The 24,410-nt window shown below is 36.6% G+C and overlaps 2 protein-coding genes across 3 annotated transcripts in view; one reads left to right on the plus strand and one right to left on the minus strand.

The window, feature by feature from the left end:
* LOC112576451 (CD109 antigen-like) overlaps positions 1-7,304 on the plus strand; it is a 22,211-nt gene extending 14,907 nt beyond the window's left edge. The window contains 9 exon segments of the mRNA XM_025258865.1: positions 119-220; positions 977-1,157; positions 1,462-1,697; positions 2,525-2,686; positions 3,197-3,259; positions 3,954-4,126; positions 4,632-4,806; positions 5,003-5,108; positions 5,365-7,304. Coding sequence (XP_025114650.1) covers positions 119-220; positions 977-1,157; positions 1,462-1,697; positions 2,525-2,686; positions 3,197-3,259; positions 3,954-4,126; positions 4,632-4,806; positions 5,003-5,108; positions 5,365-5,549 — 1,383 coding nt within the window. The 3' untranslated portion in view covers positions 5,550-7,304.
* The window catches only part of LOC112576452 (CD109 antigen-like), a 23,229-nt gene continuing 5,969 nt past the window's right edge, over positions 7,151-24,410 (minus strand). Inside the window, exons 9-37 of one of the 2 annotated variants that reach the window (XM_025258868.1) lie at positions 24,249-24,336; positions 23,589-23,814; positions 22,798-23,040; positions 22,222-22,413; positions 21,701-21,808; positions 20,976-21,038; positions 20,452-20,640; positions 19,886-20,035; positions 19,584-19,721; positions 18,271-18,319; positions 17,955-18,080; positions 17,651-17,759; positions 17,311-17,428; positions 16,874-16,993; positions 16,242-16,358; positions 15,389-15,526; positions 14,924-15,095; positions 14,266-14,454; positions 13,555-13,636; positions 12,809-12,986; positions 12,112-12,213; positions 11,779-11,959; positions 11,128-11,363; positions 10,702-10,863; positions 10,430-10,492; positions 9,776-9,942; positions 9,359-9,533; positions 8,854-8,959; positions 7,151-8,567 (exon numbers count right to left, since the gene is read on the minus strand). In XM_025258868.1, the coding sequence (XP_025114653.1) occupies positions 8,383-8,567; positions 8,854-8,959; positions 9,359-9,533; positions 9,776-9,942; positions 10,430-10,492; positions 10,702-10,863; positions 11,128-11,363; positions 11,779-11,959; positions 12,112-12,213; positions 12,809-12,986; positions 13,555-13,636; positions 14,266-14,454; positions 14,924-15,095; positions 15,389-15,526; positions 16,242-16,358; positions 16,874-16,993; positions 17,311-17,428; positions 17,651-17,759; positions 17,955-18,080; positions 18,271-18,319; positions 19,584-19,721; positions 19,886-20,035; positions 20,452-20,640; positions 20,976-21,038; positions 21,701-21,808; positions 22,222-22,413; positions 22,798-23,040; positions 23,589-23,814; positions 24,249-24,336 (4,172 nt within the window). In that variant the 3' untranslated portion in view covers positions 7,151-8,382. The remainder of the gene's footprint in view (positions 8,568-8,853; positions 8,960-9,358; positions 9,534-9,775; positions 9,943-10,429; positions 10,493-10,701; positions 10,864-11,127; positions 11,364-11,778; positions 11,960-12,111; positions 12,214-12,808; positions 12,987-13,554; positions 13,637-14,265; positions 14,455-14,923; positions 15,096-15,388; positions 15,527-16,241; positions 16,359-16,873; positions 16,994-17,310; positions 17,429-17,650; positions 17,760-17,954; positions 18,081-18,270; positions 18,320-19,583; positions 19,722-19,885; positions 20,036-20,451; positions 20,641-20,975; positions 21,039-21,700; positions 21,809-22,221; positions 22,414-22,797; positions 23,041-23,588; positions 23,815-24,248; positions 24,337-24,410) is intronic. The other variant, XM_025258866.1, reaches the window with a different exon arrangement.

Here is a 24,410-nt window from a genome sequence, read left to right on the forward strand (position 1 = left end):
CAAGTCTGTCATACCTCTCTATACACTAATAATTGAACTCTTCAAAACACTTTTCTTTTCAATGCTGTGTAATATGACACAATATCTGCATCATTCTTTGCAAATTACTGCTTTGCAGTCCTCTTTCAAGCAAGCTCATGAAGGACGCAAATTGACAGATCCCATACCACTCACAGCTTATGTATTGATTGCTTTGTACAAGCTGGAAGCAGTATCAGGGGTAAGTCCTGAGATCAGCAGTTGCTTTCTTTCAATTGCTGTTATTAAATTTTAGTCTGTTTGTTTTTGTTGTTGTTGCCATTTCCTCACCCAAACATAATAAAAAAAGGATATAAATTCTTTCAGTTCTATGACTATTCAACCTTGCCCCCAAAAAAGAACTGAAAACAAAATGAAATAATGATAATAAATAATTATAAATATAAAATTTGTAAAGCACATACCCACACTCCTAAGGAGCATGCTTTTAGCACTTGTGAACAAAAACGAAACATGGACAGCATACGAAGGACAGGAAAACAAACAAGATATGAGCTATAAAAGAATAAACAACCTTACTAAACGAAGAATAAAATCAAATAGAGAAAGCACAAAAAGGAACCAAATAACAAGAACAAGAGCTGAGAGTAACATGATATCAGCCACTGGCACTACTTAAAATAAAATTGCATTTCTCAGCCCATATTTAACAATGGAAAAGGTTTTGTTTTCATTATTTGAAGATCTGTCAGATGTAGATTTTTTGTGTTTGTTTTTCACATGACTGGGCTGAGTTTGACACCAGATATGATTTCCCAATTACTTACTCACATTGCTTACTTGCTCACATTTTGGGAAAGAGTATCTTAGACTGACATCATCTCTGTCATGTAAGAAATGTTTATTTTGCCTTCTGATAGATCTTCAATCTTCATTTCAAAAAATCAAGAGATTATTTTAAAGTGATTAAGTCAGCATGACTGCCGTTTGCATGCAGGAAGCAGCACACTGTCGAGATAATGCCAAGCAGTTGGCCATGGGCTATCTGACCTCAGAGGTTGACAACATAGCAGATGAAGACGTGTTCCAGCTGGCTATCGTATCGTATGCTTTGTCACATGGACAGACAGGCAGAATTAAAAGTACACGAAGGCTTTTTGCGCAGATACGAAATGATTGTAAGTTCTGGTTTATTGTCATTCAGATTCTATTTCACTTTGTAACACTTACAGCATTGCTTTTTTATATTTGTTATTCACCTTTATTTAGAACTTTCAATGTTGCAAACAGAAAGAAGCCAAATGTGTATTAACAAAATGTAGCAGCATCAGTAATATCCCTGACACACATGACCTAATATATAGATATATAAAACTTTGAGAGAAACCAAATGATGTGGAGTCGCCATGCTATATTCTGCAGGTTCCTAAGTAACTTTAATTTTCTCTCCAAGACTCACAAAATTTCTTACCTGTTTTTCAGCTGATGCCCTGTACTTCGCTGAACAGAAAGTCTGGGAGAATCCATCCAAATTCTTAACTGGCATCCGCTACCTCCTCCCTCGCCAGGAGCTTATGAACGATGCTTATTCTGTACAAGCGACAGCCTATGCTCTTCTATCCTACATCAAGCAGGAGGACCCTGACGACATCACTAAATCCCTTATGCGCTGGCTAAATACCATGAGAAACACATTTGGTGGATTTTCTTCCACACAGGTATTATTGTGAGCTGCTTGCAAAACAGGGTTTTGCTGGACCAAAGCAAGTATCACTAACCCCATTTCGAGCTAAGGAAGTTCAACATGATTAACACTGTAGAGATGCAATGTGGAAATCTGATTTAACACTTAGATAAGATTTAAAGACCGAATGCAAAAGCATGTTGAGCTCTAAAGACCCTGTTTGTAGCTTTCATTAAATTGAACTCCTAATTCTTCCCCGCCCAAAAAAAAAAGCACTTTTCAAGAAATTTAATAGCGTCATGATAATTGTAGTACCTGTAAGCTGCTCAAGACAGCCAAACCATCAGCAGAGGAGTGTTAGGCAAAGTGAAATGCTGTAGAAGAATACGAAGGTTTTTGCATGAAACCCAAGACTTTCGTGCCTACGTGGCTGCCCCATGTTGTTGAATAGGGAACCCTGTTTGCTCACCGAACCATTTTATATTCCCTTCTCCCACTGGTCAATTGATATGTCGACTTCACCCAGGTGCACTGACATAATGTATCTCTTGGTTGTCATGCAGGCTGCTTGGGAATTTAGTACAGTCTGCAAGTTTCTTGGTGTGTGTGTGCGTGGGTTTATTCATGGTGCAGATCTATATCATTTTCCCAATTTATGCAGTACTATTGTCATATTCATGAAGGTCATAAGTTATAGTTAGTTTAGTCCTTGTTACTCCTCAAGGAGGTCAGGGCCACAAGCTCACATAGATTGGTAGATGTATATATACCACCTTCTCTTAATTATTAAAGCCTCATATGCTGTTTTCATACTTTTGTGACTATGATGTTTCAAGAAATAATACTTTCTCTCTCTATTAGGATACCATTTTGGCCATAGAAGCCCTCTACGAGTTTGCTATACAAGACCGCAACCGCAACATCTTCAACCTTGACTTCAACATCACCTCCTCTGCTAACCCTGGCTGGAACCCCATCATTGATATCAAAAAAAGTCTTTACAGCAAACTTTCCTTTGACTGCGTCAGTACCATCATAAGTTGTTAAACGATTTTTAAATGTGTTGGTTTCACTGACAGCTATTCATATGTCTATGCTGAAGGTGTAAGTTAGATCGACATCTACAGTAAAAGGTCATTCAAGTCTAGAATGCTTTTCCCACAATGATGACACTGAAACATCTTTCTGTCTGTTGGACATTGAGTGATGTATAATCTTTACATATAGAGGTAGTCTTCATGGCTCGGTGCCTTGTCCTCACTGTGTTAATGTAAAAATTGTCACTTTACAAACCAAATGAACCACAGTGGCTGTTCTAAAAAAATTCAGAACGGTATAGTTTATTCACTCAGGTCTCACCAGTTTACACAAAAATACACAAAACCATATGCCATGTATGTTAGCTGTGCGTAATATTCTCAGGGAAAATGGCCATCATCATTATGGTTTGTCTCTCAAATGATTGGTATAAGATATAACCAGTGACTTGCAAATTTGATGTATAAGTTTACCTCTATAATGTTTATTGTTTAGATTCCAACTGTGTGGGGTGCCATTACTTCCTCAGTACGAGGCACAGGGCGTGCATTACTTCAGGCAAGTAGTCATTCACATATTGATATATTAACATATATTGATACTCTGTGCTTCAGAATATGTACTGATGGCATTATTTAACATGAGTGGCCACATTACGTGGACATACAATTGTCTTATTGTTTTTTAGATCAATGTTCATCATTAATTTCTGTGTGTTTTACTTTATTTATTTTATTTATGATTATTATTATTATTATTTTAAAAGCACTTTGAGCCTGCCTTTGATGGTGGTGTAAAGTGCAATATAAATTAACTTTAATGATAACATATAAAAAGTTATTCCTTCAGTGTCCTTGGTGAGAATATTCCACATGCAAAAATTGCAGTTACGCTGTAAACACACAAAAGCTAGAACCCAATTCACACAAAGGCTTGAACCCAATTCACACTGCCAATTGGTAACAGCCAGTTTTGTTTTTGATTTCCTGCTCTTTTCCATCCCTCTCTCCTGATGAGATGAAGCTCTTTCCTTCTTAACCTTTCATACACAGTGTTTCCTCTACTTTAGTAAACACAGCCTTTTAAAAATAGTTCCATGAACTTTCAGCCATTTGCAAGCAGATGTATTTGTATGTCATGCCAATAATGTCTTTTCTCTAAGCCCACAATTGTTATGGGTGAGCAGACAACATTCAACATATTTAACAGAAAATTTTAGAGAGGAGTTTAATAGTTTTTACTCTGTGTCTAGCTAACAACAACTGTCAATGTGGAGTATGACTGGTTGATCAAAAAGCCACAGAAAGTGAACATGGCTGACAACAGTGAGAATGCTGAAAGGATAAAGTTCTTTGATCTGGATATTGATGACCTACAATGGCATGGGCGCAACTTTTCTGTTATGGAAATGTGGCCATGCACAAGGTAAGTTTCCTTAGGCTTTTTTTTTTAACCATAAAACACCTATTGACTCATCTGATTTTTATCAGTAACCATACAATAACTTTGATAGATTTTGTTTCTGTCTCATTTCTTGGGTTTGAATACTGACTTTTTAGCCAAGAGGTTGGCATATATTTAATTTACAATGTCAAGTTTACATATATAAAACAGACAACATAAAAAATAAATACTATTTTTAAGAAGTAAAAGTTACATTTGTTACAATTCAGTAGTCATTTCATTAGTTAATGCAGGGCTTCTGCTAAGGCTAAATTCTTTGGGGTCCCAGGGACCCCTTCTTCAGATTTTTAAGGGGTCCCTGTTCTTCGCCCACATTTGAAGGGGACCCCATTGACGAAAATTGAAGGGGTCCTCCGAACTTTTAATGCGTACTGTACGACATTTTTTGGCGTAAGCAGAAGCCCTGGTTAATTCAATAAGCTCGTGATTTTAACCATTGCTGTACATGTGATTGATTCTGTCACAGATGGGTGTATACAGATCGTGGTTTGACAACAGGACTTTCCGTACTGGAAATTGATCTTCCTACTGGCTTTATTGTTATGAATGACACATTGAGAGACTATGTACGATCACGGGTGGTGCCCAATCTAAAGAGAGCAGAGTTTTATGGACGCAAAGTTGTTTTCTACTTTACCTATGTGAGTTTAAACAAAACTTACTTGCCTACAAAATGTTTGTGAAAATCTTAATGTTTTACTGTCTTTCATTTTTTTCAGTCTTTGTGAATAAATAACTAGCAAACATCCTATGTTAAGTTTTAGCAATAAAACCTCAAGATTTTTTTGTGAGAAGGTCTGTTGTTGTGATAATTTATCTTTTCTGTTTTTGTGACAGTTGGATACCAGCAAAACATGTGTACACTTCAGAGCTGATCGTTGGTATCCAACAGCCAACGTTACTATACAGTACCGCATGAGGGTCTATGACTATTATGAACCTGGTATGTTCTGCAAATTGTTACTGAATGGAAACTAAGACCAACAGTAATTTATCTCATCATAATGACCATTTCCCCAAGTTGAATAAAGTTCTACTTAATCCTTGTCCCTTTATGAGTTTTAAATTTTTCTAAAAAGAAAAAGGCTTTTACTTAAAATGTTGGAAAATTGGTACATTTACTCCATTAATCTGGACATTTTTATAGGGAAACTGTTTGCTGCTGCTTGCTAACCACAAGATCATTATTTGTTCTGCAGGAATGCACAACACAACTGTGTACACCTTATTCAACCTGTTTCAACAAAACATCTGCTACAGCTGTGGATCCTATCAATGTCCCTACTGTCCCTATTTTAATGTTGCTGCAGCAATCAAGGCTACGGTCACTCTGTTTTGCCTTATTTTGGGATTTGTTGTAAAGCGATTCTTGCTTCATTCCTGAGATTTTAATCTTTTTACTCCAATTCCAGTTTATCACCATGTCTGTAACTGATATCAAGAAAAAAATGTGGATATATTGAAAGCTTTTGCTGGTTCTTTGTTTTGCATTTGTTGAATTTGTTTTTGATAGAAGCATTTGCCATCGCCAAATGCTCTGTTTGCAAGACCTCAGTGAATTTAGACTGATGATCAAATGTAATGTGGAAATAATGGATGTGGAAGACTGTTACACTGTAAAAAAATGTTTATTCATGTTTGGGAACAGAAGCATTGGCAAGTTTCAAAATATCTGTTTATGTGAGGGCCTTCATAAATGATGTTGCCATGCGAGCTATTTGTCACTTGGTTATACGCTTAACAGAGTGTGGCAAGAAGAAATGCATCAGTTAATCCCATTGTAAATAACATAAAAATCACACAGATGTAACACAGTATTAATGAAGAATTGTTAGTTCTGGGTTATGAAGCATCTGTTTCTTGTTCCTCCTGGTCATACTCTTCCCAAGCAGTTCACTTGGTCTTATATCTTATCACCCCAAATTAAGTTCGCTTCAATTGTAAATTCAAACCATAGAATTTATCCATTTATATTTTATCACAAACGGTTTTTATCATGATTTAAAAAAATATAAGCCTATTCTGGTTGTTTTAATATCTATCTGAGACAAGCTCTTTTGAATTCATTGTTCTCTGTGCAGGTGGTTATACTCCTTCATTAGGTGCGACTAGCCAAGCATTCTTTCTTTGCTGATACTAAGAGTCAACTATATTATGAAATCCATCAAAATTTATGTTAAAACTATTCTTTTGTTAAAATTGTTTATGTTTGGTAACTAAAAAAAAGACCCTTTAGCAAAGGCAGATTATTAAGAAATGCTTCAAAGTTTGTTTTAAACAAACGAGTAAAAAATTTAGTCTCCTGGTTCTCTGATGCTGAAAAGTAACTCCCCATATCCAGCATCACAGAGTACACAGAACAAAAGTGGTTTTTTTTTAAAATACCTTTGTATATTTCCAGAGATGGGTTTTAACGCCTCTGATATTTCCTAAATGCATCATACCAGACATCTTAAGTGGACTTTTTGTCTTATTTGTTGATATTCTTTGCTAGTGGATACTAACATAAAAAACATACATCATGAAGTGCCACTGGGGATTTCTTATCTTGAGCACTTTCCGAAAGATCTATGCATTGAATGTGAATGAAACTAAAATACTAACACTGGCAGATGTGGGTTTCATTTATATATAATATCTTTGCTACTTTTTTTAAGCATATAAAACTGTTGAAATGGTTAAATTTTAATACCATATTTTGCAAAAAGATTGTTGAATAAAACTACACTTTAAAGGATTACTAGGATCCATTGGACATCTCCACATCTGCTTAGTCATACCACTGTTACATTTGTAAATCTGTACATGATCTGTTACTTTTATATATATATGTGCAAAAATGGACTATGCTGAGCATGTACTTTGTAGTTTAAAATGTCTTAACACTTGGAATAAAACTGATTTTTTACATTAATTTTATGCATTGTGCTTTTTAACAAAAACTTGATGAAACAGCGAAATGCACAAAAGTAAGTCTCAACTATACACAATTCAGCATACTTTTAATTCATATCAAAAGGTACAATTGAAAATGAAATATATACATGCAAATGAATTACCAAAATATGATACTTCTAAAATGTTGCATAACATTTATTCAAATGATCTGTACATACTGATATGAATGCAGAGTCTCTTTAAAAAAAAATTCTAGAAAATATACACATTAATAATCTATGTGGCCTCAGATCACCATGGTTATACCTGCATGAGGTTCAAAATCTTGTCAAAACTTGTCTTTTTACTTTAAAACTGAAATATGCAAAGTTGATTGAGACTCCAATCCTCAGCTTGGAGGAGGGAGAGGTACAAGACTTAGTAAAGGCACAATCATTTTTGTTCTTTCCAATTTAGTGTATTATGTACAAGTCATGAAGCCATCTGTGTAGTGGAATGTTTCAAATGCATGAATGAGGAAAATGTCCATTCCAGAATAATATTTACATTTTAAAAAATATAGTAAATCATAAGGAGGAAAATGGGTATATGTATAGAGAAAAATGTAGCTAGTTCCATGATGGTTATACATTTAAAATTGTAATGGTACTTTCACAGTTCTCTTTTCACAATTTATTTTTAAATTAATTTTTTGGGCATAATCCCAATATCTCTGAAAGTAGTCTTAGCTCATGTTTCCAAGCCTTTAGAACTTTTTACCATTACACTGATTAAAGTTATATAAAGTTAATTTTCCCTAATTGAGCAAGATACTGCGCACTTTATGTTTGCTGTTACAAAAATTCAAACACAATATATCGTTTAGATTAAGTTCTTTTGTGTTTAACATTGACAAATTTTAACTCAGAGAGGAAGTTGGTTGTCTTGGACAAGAATAACATGAAAAGTTATTATGAAACAAAGTTCTATAGTAAATGGGCACTATTCAAGGAAGAAACCCAAACAAAGCAAATCTGCATTCCGTTAAGTCATCATTATTATCCAGCTGACATTGGTCTCACACTTATGCTTGTGAACACACACGCACACAGAGGATTTCACAACAGCACTAAATTACTGACATTCATACTCAAAATATCTCACATAGATTTAGCCATGGAAGTTTTCTGATGATCTTAATGGCATGAAGCCATTCAAAATACTTCAAGGAACCTGGGAGATAATGTTGCAGTCTTTACACAATGCAAACCCAACCATACAACAAGAGATTCACTTTCACATTTGGCAAAACATCCAGTCACATTTTTTCCCTTGAAAACTCATGACCGAAGAAGGTAGCGCTGTAACATTATGCCCAAAGCCAGGCACAGAAGAGTGAAGGTGGCTTTCAATGCTGTAGCAACATTGAAGTAAGGGCAGTATGGACATTGGTAGGAGCCACACACATAACAAATGTTGAGAGTGAACAAATTGTATGTGGTGTACATCGTGGTATTGTGCATCCCTGGAAGAAAAAAAACCCCACAATGACAACTGGAAGAAAATGCAGCAGAACATCTATACAGTATATCAGAGCTACCTCAAGCTTCCTTTGCAGCGCATAACATATTATGCAACAAAAAAACAAACTTACGTAACAAAGTTTTCAACTAGGAAATCACTCTCTTTAAGCAATACAACTTTATTAATCTGCAAGGGCAATTACAGATGAAACATTCTTCTAATTCATTTATCAGGTGAGAGCTTAGAGATAAGTCATGATGGTTTGATAAACAGAATTAAAAATTTACCTGGTTCATAGTAATCATATACTCGCATCCTATGTTGTATTGTTGCATTTGCCACAGGGAACCAGCGGTGAGCACGGAAAGTAACACAAGTGTAACTTTCATCCAACTGAAACAGTATTACAAGCATAAACTCATAATATGTGCACATGGATTTAAATGTAATCATGAATCTTGTGTACAAGATTAAAAAAAAAAAGCTTACACACAGACACATAAAGTTTATAGATATACAGTGTCAGACAACTTTGTAAGATAAAAAATTCATGCATCAGCTTGCATGTGGGAACATTAATGACTCATAAGAAAGCAACTGATCCATCTGCATGCACATTTCTTCTTCTTATTCCTTTTCACCCCCAGTGGAGCACAGGACCGCAACCACACTATGCCATCAGATCCAGTTCTGGGTGTCCCTTTCCAGTTGGGACCATGTCATGCCAGCTGTCTCCGCCTCACTGGGGACTGATCTGCTGCATGCACATTTGGCAGATGTAAAACAACTCACGTGACTGAAGTAGAAGACCAGTTTCCGGCCATAAAACTCTGCTCTCTTCAAAGTTGGCACAGCTCCAGATCGGACATAGTCACGGAGGGTATCGTTCATGATAATGAAACCAGTTGGAAGATCAATCTCCAGTACTGACAGACCGGAAGTCTTGCTAAGATCAGTAAACACCCAGCTGAAACCAAAATTTTATGTGAAATGAGCGTTTATTTCATATGTTGATTTGCCACTGACACAACTGATGCTTTTCTGGAAAATATGTATTTTATAAACTACTTTTCTGATAACAATGTTAAGATTTCAGTAAGATCAGTCAATGAATATCCAACTAAAGAATTCAGTTTTTTTTTTGTTTCTTTTCTTTAGGAAAGGGAGGGGCGAGTATCCTGAAAAGTAAGCTATCGCACTTAAACATACCGTGCACATGGTGTCATTTCCATGATGGAGAAGTTCCTTCCATGCCAATCTAGCCTTTGAATCATGAGATCAAAGAATACAGCAGTTTCTGAGTTTGGATCATCCATGTTAACTCTCTGAGGAAGTTTGATCCTGTGTGGATACTCCACATTAAATGTGGTTGTCACCTGTTTACAGATAACAAACGAGTGTCGGCAAACAGAACGCATCATGAAAGAAAGTGCATGCATGAAGAATTGAAGAGTGGACAGAGCAGTACTCAAGATATGCAAAATATTTCTTAAAGAGATGGTTTTAAAGCACAATTTATTTTTGCATAAATCTTGTTTTCTAAAACAGATCTGGTTAAGAGTAAATAAACAGATCTGAAATCACAAAGTTCATAAAAAAGTTTGTAAAGCATCATGTTTAAAAAAAAACTCCAAAAAAAACAAGTAAATTATTTCAGACAATTAACAAATGGAACTTATTAAAATATTATTATTAAAATAACACATACAGTGGTTAGGATTAGGATTGTCATTGTAGCTTTTTATAGTGGAAATCAATGTTCAAATCTATGAGTCAAAATGACCTGGCTGTATATGAATTAAAGGTTATTGTATTACTGTAATGCAGCCATAATAAGCACAAAAATTCAAGATAACTGTTTACCTGCATAAGGGCACGCCCAGTCCCCTGAGCCAGCACTTTCACCATGCCCCACACAATAGGGATCTGAGAGATAAAATTTTCATAACATTTATCTCTGATTACTAGACGTACAATTATCATACCGTGCAAAATTATGCCAAACTACTTGCATTGGTTAATTCTTAAATGTAAAAAATGAAATAACTTATTCTCAGTCACGTGAAACAAATTAGTTCTGTAACAAAGTGTAGCAAATAAAGTAAATAATTTAAAAACGCAAGAAAGAAGCTTACACTGTCAACGTAAAGCCTGGTGTAATCATCCTTCGTCAGATAATAGTCTCGCACCCAAGATGGGCTGGCGGTGGACTCCAGATGCACATTGAGGTCAAACACATTACGATTTGGATCCACCTGTGTAAACTGGTATAACGCTTCCATTGCTATTAAAGTGTCCTGCAGCACAAAATAACAGAGTCCAAATGAGTTCATGAAGCCCTCTGTTACTGGGGAGTGCACACCATTTTCTTTTATATTTTCAGTTTTCAAGACTTTGTTCAAAACTTGCCCCTAGTTTCACCTATCCAATTATTTCCCTACAGATCAGCACATAAGTTGTTACCAGCCCGGGTGAATTTTAGAAGCATCTTTATAATCTACAAGTGAAAGGATTTAAAAACCCTAGAGTCTTACACTGAAGGAGTGTCCTCTACAACCTACCTGTGTAGAAGCAAAACCACCTATTGTGTTTCTCATGGTGTTTAGCCATCGCATGAGAGCATCACGATTCAGTTTTGGTCCATTGTTATTTATAAGTGCCATTAGGGCATAAGCAGTGGCCTGTACAGCGTAGCCATCATTCATTAGCTCTTGGCGAGGATGTAGGAAGCGCACATTGTTCAAAATTTCAGATGGATTTTCTGGGACTTTCTTGTTGGCAAAGTACAGACCTTCCGCTGCAACATGTCAGCAAAAAAGTACAAATCAATTTGGAAATATTCTACACATGAATATGCAGTCAATAACAAATACCTATTTCACTACATAATGAGTTCTATCTAAAGTACTATCCATAGCACCTGCAGTCTAGGCCAAGCTCAAAATGTAATAATTTTTAAGAACACTCAAAATTTTGCAGTTAAAAACAAAATTTACTGATGTAAGCTTGAATATAAATTCATGATTTAGCTGAGGCCCTATGCTCCACTGGCAGTGATTAGGAACAAGAAGCACAACAAATGGATGCAACCATCAATGCAACATCCTGCCTTAACAAACAAATGCAATTATAATTTTCACAGTGATTACAGAAATAAGGGGGGAAACAATAAATGCAAACATATATCTGTTTATCAGTTATGTAACACTTACATTCATTGCGAACATTTCTCCACAAAAGATTGAAAGCTTCACTGGACTGTTCTTGAGACAGAGAAAGAGCATAAGCTGTAATGGCCATCTGAAAGATCTCTTCAGAAGGTATGTTGTCCATCTGGTCTGCCAAGTAGCTGGCTGCTTTAGCTCTTGCAGAGTCTATGCAGCTTAGGGCATCCTGTTACATCAAAAGCCAAGTACAATAGTGATCTGTGCTTTCTGCTCATCTTCCATGTGTGCATGTGGAACTCACATTTATGTTTATATGCATATTCCCAGCCTTTAAACATTTCTATGCCATACAAAATCTTGTGATCACAGCTCACTCACCTCTGACACGTCCTTTGTGGTCATGAGGGCTATGTAAATATATGCTGTTAGGGGTATAGGGTCGTCAAACATCATCTCAGTTTGACTGGCCTGGTAAGAAGCCTGCACAACAATTAATTCCAAATTACAATGTACTGAACCACAACAAAAGCTCTATCACACTTTTACTGTACAGTCTGTCAGTTCCTTGATTTGTACTGGTTATTGGTGGGGGTTAGGGAGCAGGATGGATGCAGCACCTCAAAGACTTTGACAAAGGCTTTTGATGAGACAGGTAGATAGGTTGCGGGAGGCAGGTTGAAGGAGATATAGGTTGCAGGAGGTTGAGGGAGGTTAACTCTTCCTATACAGCGTGCACCCACAGAAACATATTCATAGCTACAGCTCAGTTACACTGATTCATCCCTATTAAGTAGATAGGTTGCAGGCAGTTAAAGCAGGTAGGTTGAGAAGAAGGGGGATGATGTGGGAGAGGCATGCAGGTTGAAGGGGTTAGGTAGACAGGTTGAAGGTTGAAGTAGGTAGGTTAAAATGAAGGAGGATATGGAAGATGTGTGTGTGTGTCCCTACCTGTAACAGCTAAGCCTGAGAGTGGTTACAGATAAGTTGTTAGTTAACAAGCAGCATTTTAATTCCTTAACACTGAAAAAAAAAACCCACCTGAACCCCCCCCCCCCTTAATCCTTTAAATACTCACCATCTTGCGGTCATAGCTTGTGGATGACATGTCTGGTTCCCAGGCTCCAGTGGTCTCGTTTTGTGTTTGACACAAGTATACCACCATCTTGTTGATCAATTCTAAAGGAATGAACAAATCTCGTTCCCACTCACCAAATCTGCCCTGGTGCAAAGTTTTGGCCACAAATGCAGTCAACCTTTGAACAACAATAACAAAAAAGTACATTACATGCATTTTAATTCTATTTTATTGAAATGTTACAATGGACTGCTCATTTATAAGCTAAAATCTGGTCAGCTTAAGGTTTACATATTAGAAAACTTACAAATAAGTTATTTCAAAAAAATTAGAGGTTGAAACTTCCTTAAGCAGTCCTGGCTATCAGACTAAGGTTTCTGCTTTTGTTTAGGAAAAATATTCATAAAGGTATCAGAGCCTTGCCACCAAGTCTGGTGGTTAAGAAAGATCACCAGGCTTTTATAAAGCAGATACCGAGGAGATTCCACCTCAGATATGATGGAGATTATTCTCACCACTCTGCATGCTACTGTCTACATTCACTTTTTGGTCCTTCGCAAATTTGAGTGTACCGATATATTGTGTGCCCATTATGTACATTGTACAGTATCCCTTCACAGATCATTATCACGAAGTAGAAGAATTATACTTTAGAAGACAGACTTCTTTAAGACTGATGCTAGTTGTAGCAAAAAATTACAGTTTTATCACACCCATATCACACACACTACAGTAACAACACCTACCACAGACTCGGTTTTGGGTCATCTCTAAACATATGGAAACTTCCTTCAGTACCGTTCATGTAACCAAGAACTCTTTGGAGTGCTGCAGAAAAAAGTAAAATATGCAAGTAATATATATTAAGAAACCTGAACTCTAGACTAGAATTAAGTGGCAAACATATGCTGTTTAACGCTGTTCATGCAACTCAGTCTTGTTTAAGGTGCTGCAGAAATAGTCAAGTGACAAGTATTTAGAACCTGAGACGTATTGCATCAACACAAGAAAAACTAGCAGCATCCTACAAGCTAAGTTGTTCAATACATGCTGAATGGCAGTACTTGGGACTTCCAAGGAGCTACCCAACGCAAGCCTGAGAGTGGTTACAGATAAGTTGTTATAAGTTGTCAGCCTTTCCTGCTTCTGCCTTGAGCATTGATGAAAAGACTGGTGAACCCATGTGGGTTTTTTTTTTTAATAGTAGACCAAGGGCAGCACAGGGTTAAGGGAGACAGCACTCTAGCTATGAGGACTGCTTTCTACCTACTGCCCAGGGGCAGAGAATTAATTTAGTTAAAGAACAGTTGATGCCCTTAAACTCCTATGGTTGGGTCGTTTGGTAAATATCAAAGATTATTTACAATAAAAATTTTATTTTTCTTTAACATCATGTCATCTACTTAATTCCGAAGAAGTTGTGTGCATGCACATATCTGGATGATCCCAATGCTTACCAATATTCATTTCTGCTAGTGTTCGCAGAAGACGCTCATCGCTCAGTTGTTGTGATGCCTTCATGAACCTAAGTGTCAGTATGTTGTAGGCAAAGTTGAATGTGATCATCTCTCCGCCACCATATGGACGCCACAGAATGTTTTCAGCATTGAGATAGTCTTGAAAGAAACCTGGTGTGACGACATCGCCTGCGAGAAAATGCAACCATTTTATCCAAATTCCAAACAAAGGTGCTGTGGATATCTTAAGAAATATTTAGATACTTGGATGATGCCCCATCCAACATGATTTAATGATACCTGACAGCACTTTTTTTCTGTGCTTACCTGATAGTTACCACCTTCATGGTTTTAGTCTCTACCCAGGTAATGGTATATGGCATGGTTATGTGAAGTTATCATATACATGCAAACTTCTCCAGTGCTAAATATTTGATGCTTCTGTTTTGTCATGGCTCTTACTCCCCCATTTTCACCTATTCATAAACATTCTTTTGATAACATAAATATCTGAACCTCTGAGTCTCATTCATTTTGTTCTATTTTGAAAAGCAAGTTAAAACTCTTGTCATTCAGAGATCTCAAGCAGCAACACTAGCTTTCAAGCTGTGAAAATAAAAATCTACAGAAGACAAGCACAGGACATCCTCCAACTCACCAAAAAGACTGGGCCGTGCAACAGGAGAACCAGGTACGTACAGATGATCTCGGACCTCAGGCACCACAAACTGCTCAGGTACTGGGATGTCAAAGTCAGGTACTTGTATGGAGGCGAATCGAATCAAGTCAATCAAGTATGGTGTATGGTGGTAGTTCATAACACCATCAGGCTGAAACATTCAAATAATTATTACTGGGCATATAGTTGAGGAAAGCACACTATCTTTACACTGGTGTACATCTGAGACAAACAATGACATATTAACTTAATGCTAACAATTTTATAGAAATATTTTTGTTATCTCTACTGAGAAGATTTTTACTTCAGTATTTATTTATACTACAATGGGAAAATTTGATGCCTCTACACACCTAATACAATAATCTGCAAAATTTCTTCTGATATTCCTTTGCATCAGAAAACACCAGGCTACAGATAAAGATATATAAATATTCTACTTACAATGACGGTCATGTTTCCAACATACTCGTCCCTTTCCATGAAGCAAGTAGCACTAACACGAAATGTAATGTAGCCATTAACTACTTCCTTTGATGGCACAATGGGCATGTATATGTCCTTTGATTCACCAGGCTCCAGCTATAAGACAGTGATAAAAATTATTTAGGCACTCATATAGATCAATGCTCTGTAAGGCTACTGGATTTGCAATGGTGATATCAGCAATGTGAACATATTATCAGCGTGTTCTGTTTCTATCAAATTTTGCTAACCTAAGTTTAAATCTTGTCATCGACAGGTTTTGAGTTGGAGTGATAAGTACAGAGACAAAAAGCCTAGAGCTACATTTTCTGCTTCACAAATGACAGGTGGTGTGACATCAAAATAAGGTGGTGGCAAAACAAAATGATGTAGGTATTTATAGCAGACGAAGGGGAGTGTACACACACAGCACAGCCCAAATATCAAACATACCATACAAGCCGGAATACACTTCATAGCAAATGCAGAAGTATCAGCTGCACTGGGATGATGCACATGCAAAAGTTCACTGATCAACAAAGATCAAGTCAAGTGGACATGAAGCCCACAGAACTGCGCCAATCATGAATTCGGCATGAAAAAAAGGAACCAAAGCCATCAAAATGGAGGAGGCACCACATTCCAAATGCACAATCGCAGGCACATCAAAAACATACACAATCACAAGTCCAACACAAGGAAGACATCAGATAAGACAAAAATACCACAGAGCTCTGACCCCTTCAACCAGTTAGGTGAGGGAGATCATGTTTTCCAAACTAAACAAAAACTGATTTGAGCTGTGGCAAATATGGTAACAAATTTTGCTTACAAAGACAATGGTTTGATGATCTCCTTTGTGTGTGTTAGGTTTGTAAGAGAAGACCCAACCTCTCTCTTCTACCAGCACAAATTCATGGTCTTCACTTCCATGCATGGTCACAAGTACCTTGAAAAGTCAAAAAGAAGTTGGCTTCAGAAATAATGATGGTAATGAAGGTATTTCTGGACATGTACAAAAGATATAAACCTACTTCTTTTTGTAAATATTGTGGTCTATTTTTAAAATGAGTTATGTGCCCCTATGGAAAACATCTGCCCCATTATGTGCAACTTTTTTTTTAATCTTACTTAAGATCTTTCCAGCTTGTAGCAAGCTTTCATCTTGCCAAGTACACAAGATCCTGCCAGGAATTAAGTGGACGGTTGACAACCACTTAACATAATAAAAAATGTATGCAGTATTGCTGACTGCTTGGCATCAACTGACCATCTAGACTGTAATCAGGTGTTGTGCAGATGGAACCAGACAGTACACATCTATTAAACCCCTTCCTCTGAATATTCAAATATTGACTACTAGCCTCTGGTTGCTTATAATTTTTTACATAAGAAGTTCAGAAACATTTAGCAGCAAGGAGAGATGATGTGAACAACAAACACGACCATTATAATAGTACTTACCTCAAGATAGTCATCATCATACCAATAATTGAAGACAGTAACACGAACTCCTATTTGCTCACCACGAACTATGATCTTTGGATGTTCCACTTGGATGTACATATAGCGAGCAGCATCATACTGCAGTCACAAAAAAATGTTCATACAAGCTGGTCTATTAATTGTTTAAAATCAATCTCTGGAATGCAGAAGTTAAAAGTAATGGTTAAAAAAATGTGGGTTTTTTTTTTTGTTCCTGTGCACTTTTCTTTTAAATGTCATATCATCTGCCTTCAAAATTGTTTAAATAAGAAAAGATAACAAGAATAAGATAAATAGGAAACATTCACAGCTAAGGAATCACCATAAAAATCTTCAAACAGTCTCTAGAATAACTTGTTTACAATTCACTTTGACTGTTTTTGCAAACAAAAGCAAAAATGTAAACTTTTACTCACACGAACAGGCCTTGTCATAATGCCTAAGCCAAGGTCTCGACTGACTGACAAACCATTGATAACCCAAGAGAGGGGATATTTGGGAACTGGCACCCTGAAATCGACCCGTCCATCTGGCCTGCACAAATATTACCCAAAGCTAACGAGGCTGCAATGATCCTTACATAAACTATCACAAAACTATAATCAGAATCAATCTATATCAGTAATTGGTCATTGACCAAAAGCAAATTAAGACAAAGCAAATCTATGCACTCATCAAAGGACAAGAGCCTAAAGTACTCATGCACATGTATCACAGCTATACATCATTTTCACCATTAATATTTAACCAACTTACTTTGTAAATATTTCTTGCCAGGCCCAAGAGCTGTTGTCATAGAAACGCATCACTCTACTGACACGATCCATTGCTGACATATGCTTTATTCCATTGCTATCCATATTACCTAATCACATAATGTAAACATACAATAAGTAACAAAAGACACTATTAGCTGTTAAACCTCAATGCATTTTTAAGTTTTTTTTACAATACAATTATTGTGTAGAAGTCTGCAAAGCAAATGTTAAGGAGAGGGAGAAAATGAAAATTATTGCCACCAATAAAAATCTTCATAGCTTTCATTTTTCTTGCTACTTACACCCGAATTCATCAGCACCATCGTTACAGTCAAAGACCTTGTTGCAGCGCTGAGTTGATGAATAGCACTGACCATCCCCTGTGAAGCAAGGATATTGATCCAGGTCCTTTCTGCAGACCTCAGCATCTTTTAGAAAATTATTTATAAACTTTCTCTTAAATTGATAATCAATGTAAACATGACAAACATACATACACACTCTCTCAAGATGTTAAAAATGCTCATGTGTATGGACATTTTCTTTGGAAAATTTAATATCTCAGCCAAGTTAATTTTTTTTCCTCTTTTAAGTTTAATTCTAGGTTTGAATACTCACTTCTTTGGCGTGTCAGTTCTGCATCAGTCAGAACAATAAGGCCAGAAGTCTAAAAAGAAAATAATATTTTCTGAAGAATGACATAGGACAAAATGTGTAGAATGTTAGTTTAAATTGTCAAGCTTGGCTGGGGTGGGCGTTTAAGGCTGGCAAGTACAGCCTGGGGTGGGTTTTGTTTTATCACTGAGCAAGCATCTAGAGCAGGGGTCTCAAACACGCGGCCCGTGGGCCGCATGCGGCCCGCGAAACATTTTTGTGCGGCCCTTGGCCACGTCCGCGTGTATATGTATGTTGTGCTTGGTGATTAACTCCCGCGGTGGAAAATTAATTTTTTGTAAAATTTAATGAAAAAACATTTTCTTTTCGTGGTGCGGCCCGCTGACTGGCTGTTACTTTCCACTGCGGCCCACATGCTAATATGAGTTTGAGACCCCTGATCTAGAGGCTGGCTGGTAGTAGTATGCTGAGTGAGGGCAAAGCGGGGCATAACACATAATATGCCAGAGAGCTGAGAAACCTGCGCAGAGCCACTGGACAGATAGTGTGATTGAGACCCCAGCAACAGGCTAGCAGGCGCTATGCAAGGGTTTACCACTGTGTTGCTGTTGGTGGCCATGGAGACACACCATGTGAGCTTCTAGACTGCAACCTTGGGGGCAGTTGCTGACAGATCAGCTTGAGAAGTTAACATTGTGCATGCTATAGCTGGAGATGGTAGAGATGCACCACCGCAGATGTAGGTCATACATCAAATTTGTGGGTCGCCACCCTGGGGCAGTCGAGTCGACCAGTATGGGGAGTGTTAATGGCCGAGCACCGACATAGGAACTAGCATGAGATCAGTTATTCCTATTCTATCTTTTGAGAAATAGAGGTAGTGGGAAGGGACCAGTCTCTGCCACAAACAGACGAGGGTCACAATTGAAGGATAAACAGACATTTTGTTAAAATAATATTCTTTAAAGAATTGGTATGAAAACCACTTAAATTTTGTGTTTGAGATGAACTGTACAGTGGAGTTGTGAGGAATATTGTAATGCTACTGTGGTGTTAAACAGTGTAATAATGTACCATGGTGATGTGAGGAGTGAATCATAATTATAGCATTTATTAATCTTCTGCTGGGCATTTTATTGTCTAAAAACATTATTGTCACTTTGGGTGGAAAAGCTCCTCAAACAAAACAATTTTTTTTTTTCATGGAACGAATGTGCATATCAAACTTTGTGGTGTGACATCAATGAACGCAGTATTAGCTAGGTCCTACCCTAAAAACAACTCCTTTAAATAAGAAACAAGGAAAAGCACCTTACCAAGAAACTGGTATTGGCATCAACGCCATAGTCCGAGCCATGAAAGAATTTGTACTCATATTCTGTGTCACTGATTCGCCAGAGATGACGAAGTGTGCCATTTGCTGGTTCATCGTAAGTGGCAAGCTCGTCAATCAACTGAAATATGAATTACGTCATTAATTCTGTTTTACTTCACAAAATGAAATGAAAAAAGCAATGATGCAAAAATAAATATGTTACAAGTAACAAATGTGGTGTTTATTTGAAAGTATACATTTGTCAATTGTTTCACAAACTTTAAACCAAGTTGCCAAGTTTACCTTGTTCTCTGTGATTCCATCATTTAACCCTCTGTTGTACAGATCAAGAAGCATGCCGCTGAAAGCAACATAGGACCCAGGATCAGCCTCTGCATTGAATTCCACTGTATCACGAGTGAAATCTTTTCCACGGTTGATTCCCAAGGTTACCTTTACATAAAAGAAACCTTTTGAACTAAAGCAATGTATTTCAGAAGATGAATACTGGTTAAAAAGAAAAGACTGGACCAAATTTTTTCCTCAAATTTTCAAAACTAAAACACAGTTAAGAAAAATCAGTAAAACATATTTCCCTAGAAATTATAAGTGCAATTCTGCTGCAATAAAGACTTAAAAGAGTATATTTATTTTATTTTGCAGGTTTGGCAGTGACTTTATATGTTCATTTGTATATTACATAAAGTCACTTTCTCACTAACAATTAATCCCTTATGGTCATGTGACCTGTGAAAGTTAGTGAAAAAAAAATGCTAATGATTAAAAGGTAGTAAACAGAATCAATGAAAAGGACATTGGTTAGTCAGAGCAAAGGACACTTAGAATAAGGGAAGCTTATTTAACTGTACCTGGTTTTGTCTTGTTCCATTGACAAAGAAATTCAAGACATCAGACACTATTTCTTCTGGTTGACGCAGATAGTATACAATGATGCGAGCCATGGGTACCATTTCACGAGACAAGGCTACAGCAAATGTCTTCTGTTTGGATGTCATTTCTAGCTCATCCCCAATTACAATGTTTCCTTGTGCTAGAACCTGTGATAAACTCGAATGATTTATTTTGCAGACATAAAATTAATGGTCTATATATAACTGCTCAATTGCTAGGCACATTTACATGCCAAAGAATGATCAGAAATGTTAATCTGCAGACCATGGTCACCACAAATAAACATGGGGTTTTTTGGTTTTTGTTGTCTTTAATAGTATTACTAAACAGCATTGAATGTTGTTTAAAGAAGTTGAATGTGATATAAATTATGCACTACATGTCACAATATTCTTTATACCAGTGTAGTGAATTAGAAACAAACATACACTTAATTTCTATGAATAAAATTACAGAGCCGAAGGATTTTTTGAAGACTTACTTGATAAAATATTCTAGGAATAAAGTGGCTGGTTCTCACGTGCACGATCATATATTCATTCACCTAAAATATGAAACAGAAAACAGATCTGTAATCGCAGATATAACTATAAATAGAGCTAGTACCAACAAAGCATGCTACACATGAATATATGGTCATTTTGCAATATAAATCGTGGACCACAATTTTGGAGGAAAGATAGTGATAATGATGCTTACTGAAAAATTTCAAAAATAAATTCTGAAGTAATTTGCCCATCTTGTGTAACTTTTTTTCTGGTCAAAAGCCTAAGACAAATTACATTTGACAGCCTAAGAATTGTCACATTTAACAGAAAGCATTTCTTCTCTAATTATGTTCCGATCACTTGCTATCAGTCTGAAATCTGTATTCTTAAGTTTTCAGAAGATTTAATTCCTTTTTACTGTTCATCGACACTATACAGCTTTAATTCCACACAACAAAGTGCTAATAAACCATGTGGTCCCAACAGTGAGGCCTCGTTTCAACAATGATGAGAAATCCTAGATCATACTGTACAACCCTTCAATAACAACACTAGAAGTGACACATTTCTGGCAAAACCTGAGGTGATAACGGATAAAAAAAGGAATTCATGTTTTGGGTGACAACTCTATGAAGAGAAAAAGTTCTATCAGCGGAGACTGAAAATGTGGGACTATCAAATTCAGACTATTCAAATAACAGTACACCAAAATGCTTACTTTTGGATGATCTGTTGAAGTAGTGATTGTTATGTAGCTGCCGGAAGGTGAGAAGTATCGTGAGGCACGCAGCTCTATCAGTGAGGTTTGGTCGTTGTTGTATGTAGCCTGCATAGCACACAACAGTAGTGAATACTAGTTTGGGAGAATGTTGAAACATCAATCTTCTAAGAATGTGCATTATAGACTAAAACATGCCACTCATGGGGAATGTTGTAATATCTCCAAAACAACAGAGAAATGCACCATTCAAAATAGTTCAAAACGTAAAGCCTAATTTGCATTTGTTCTAATACCTGAGCCTGTCCAAAAGGTAAAAGTTATAACTGCTACAAAGCTTGCAATGCTTGAAGCTCATAAAAATGAGACATAACTTGAGTAAAACAGAATCTAGCAATTTTATTATTTGTAGTAATATTGAAGATCATACATAAAGCTAAAAGGAATTTTTGGTTTTTATGTGATAAACACTAAACCTTCAAAGTAAGCAAAACAATAAGAATCAAACTAAAGATATCTACCCTTAGAATTAAAGTCTGTGCATTGCCATCAAGATAGGTTTCAAACTCTGCTATGCCTTTAAGTGGATTTTTACTCTGAGGCATGGACACGCCCCCACCAGCACTGCCTGTGGTGTAAATAGACTCAGTAAGGGTAACCAGGCCAGCTTGATTGTCAGGTACTGGTGTTCCATCAGCATTCATTACCGCAATCTGTGGAGAAGTGAGTAAAACATGCATGAAACATGTCATTGTTTTCACTAAAAGATAACAGAACTTGATACATAAAGATCTGTTTCACACTTATCAAAAAATAGCAACAAAAATATGCAAATAGGAACATGCAAGTGTGTGGGAATCTGTATGGGCAAAGATTTTAGCTAAAACACAAGAAAAGAAGAACATTCAGAAACAAAGCACCATCAACTCAAGACCACCGCAATACTACAGCATTGTGACCCCTGAAAAATCCGCTAAGTTCCGGTTATCAATCCCAAAAGACTTCTACCATAAAAACAAAATCTCTCTCTACTAGCATCAAATATTCAGGTGAAGATGCCTATAAATATAAACATTTCAAAGTATGTTATTGCTCACCTGAACTTTCAATACTGATTTTGGTTTGAAAGTCCTTACAGGCTCACCAACCCACTTTAACTTCACTTTGGAGTCCACCAAGATTGTACCTGCCCATCCTGTACGATTCATGTCAGAGTACCAATCAGTAACGTTCACCCAGAAGTATACACTACTGTCCACCAGCGATCCATATTCGCCTGACAACCGGGCAAGAGCGTCGAGTTTCTCACGAGTATACTGAAAGTCTATGCGACCGTCATACTGCACATAAACATTCAGGTATTTATGCTATCTTATGCAATGATTTTCAAGTTTTCATCAAATTTTTATGCACTTAGGTATTGATATTACTTGAAAAACAAACCTCACACTGATTTGAGAAATGGTTTCTAATGCTACTAAGGTTCACTTATTTTGCACTGCTCACACACATATACACACAAATCCTCTGATGCAAATTTAGCATAAAGTAATAAATCAGGCACTCTAATAAAGTTGTACAGGGAACAAGGAAGGGTGTTTCTCATGATTTCTCCAACAACAATTTTCATGACATGCATTTTGATATTCTTTCAACCTTAACATGTATTTATTTATTATGAAGACATGGTCTTTATGCCTACCTTCTCCTAGCTCTTGTTACATTATATGCTGCCTTCAATTTACACAGATTTGCTTTAATGAATGACATCTATCAATTAGCAACATGATTACAATATTCATTACTAGAATAATTATGCTCAGATGCATGTGCATTTAAATGGATGAAAATCTGATAAACAAAATGCAAAAAGTCAACACAAACTTACATATTCGATGAACCAGGTGTCATTTCGAAGATACATGTAGTAATCCATGACAGGAATTTCAGACAGTGGTTTGTAGGGTATTGGCTCATTGTCTTGCGAAACAAATCCAGGAAGCTTTAACAAGTATGGTCGTTCCCATCCTCTTGTAGCATTCCACACTGCTTCACGTGGTCGAAAATATGCAGTTATGGTACCATTACCTTTGCAAGGACGGCCACTTGTATGACTGTCAAAGAGAGACAGCTACATTCTTATATAATGAAATCACACGCATACACACAAATCAGTTCACTGCACCTTTTATTTCCAACTGCTGATGACAAGCTACAACCTAAAATGTTTTATTCAGTTCACATTTTGTTATTCTGGCTTTATGTACTGCCATTCAAGATACTAGGATTTTTAAGTCCAGAAATATAATACAAGCCATTTACACCTGAAATACCTTATAATCTCACAAGAAAAAAAACCTAAAGATTGCTTTGTTATCTCAGGATTTCAAGACTTTCATTTAGAAAGAATGTTTGAGTAAGCTCAAGCAAAATGCACCAATTTTTTTTTCATCGTGAAATGTCTGCAGTCAAAATAATCAGCATATAAGGGTCTTGACAATTAGGTCATGCAGCCACAGGATTAATAAGATCAATAGATATAGCTTACTTTACGAGCACGACACCTTGAATCACAATTCCGGGCATCTCTACCATGTAAGGAGGTACTGTCACATTGATATCAAACCTGGGTTCCCCTAAAAATAACAAGAACTTTTCACTAATCATACAACTCTTAAATAATATTTGTCCTTTTACTCAGAACAGAATT

This window comes from Pomacea canaliculata, linkage group LG12 (genome assembly GCF_003073045.1).
Source record: "Pomacea canaliculata isolate SZHN2017 linkage group LG12, ASM307304v1, whole genome shotgun sequence".
NCBI classification, from domain to species: Eukaryota; Metazoa; Mollusca; class Gastropoda; order Architaenioglossa; family Ampullariidae; genus Pomacea; species Pomacea canaliculata.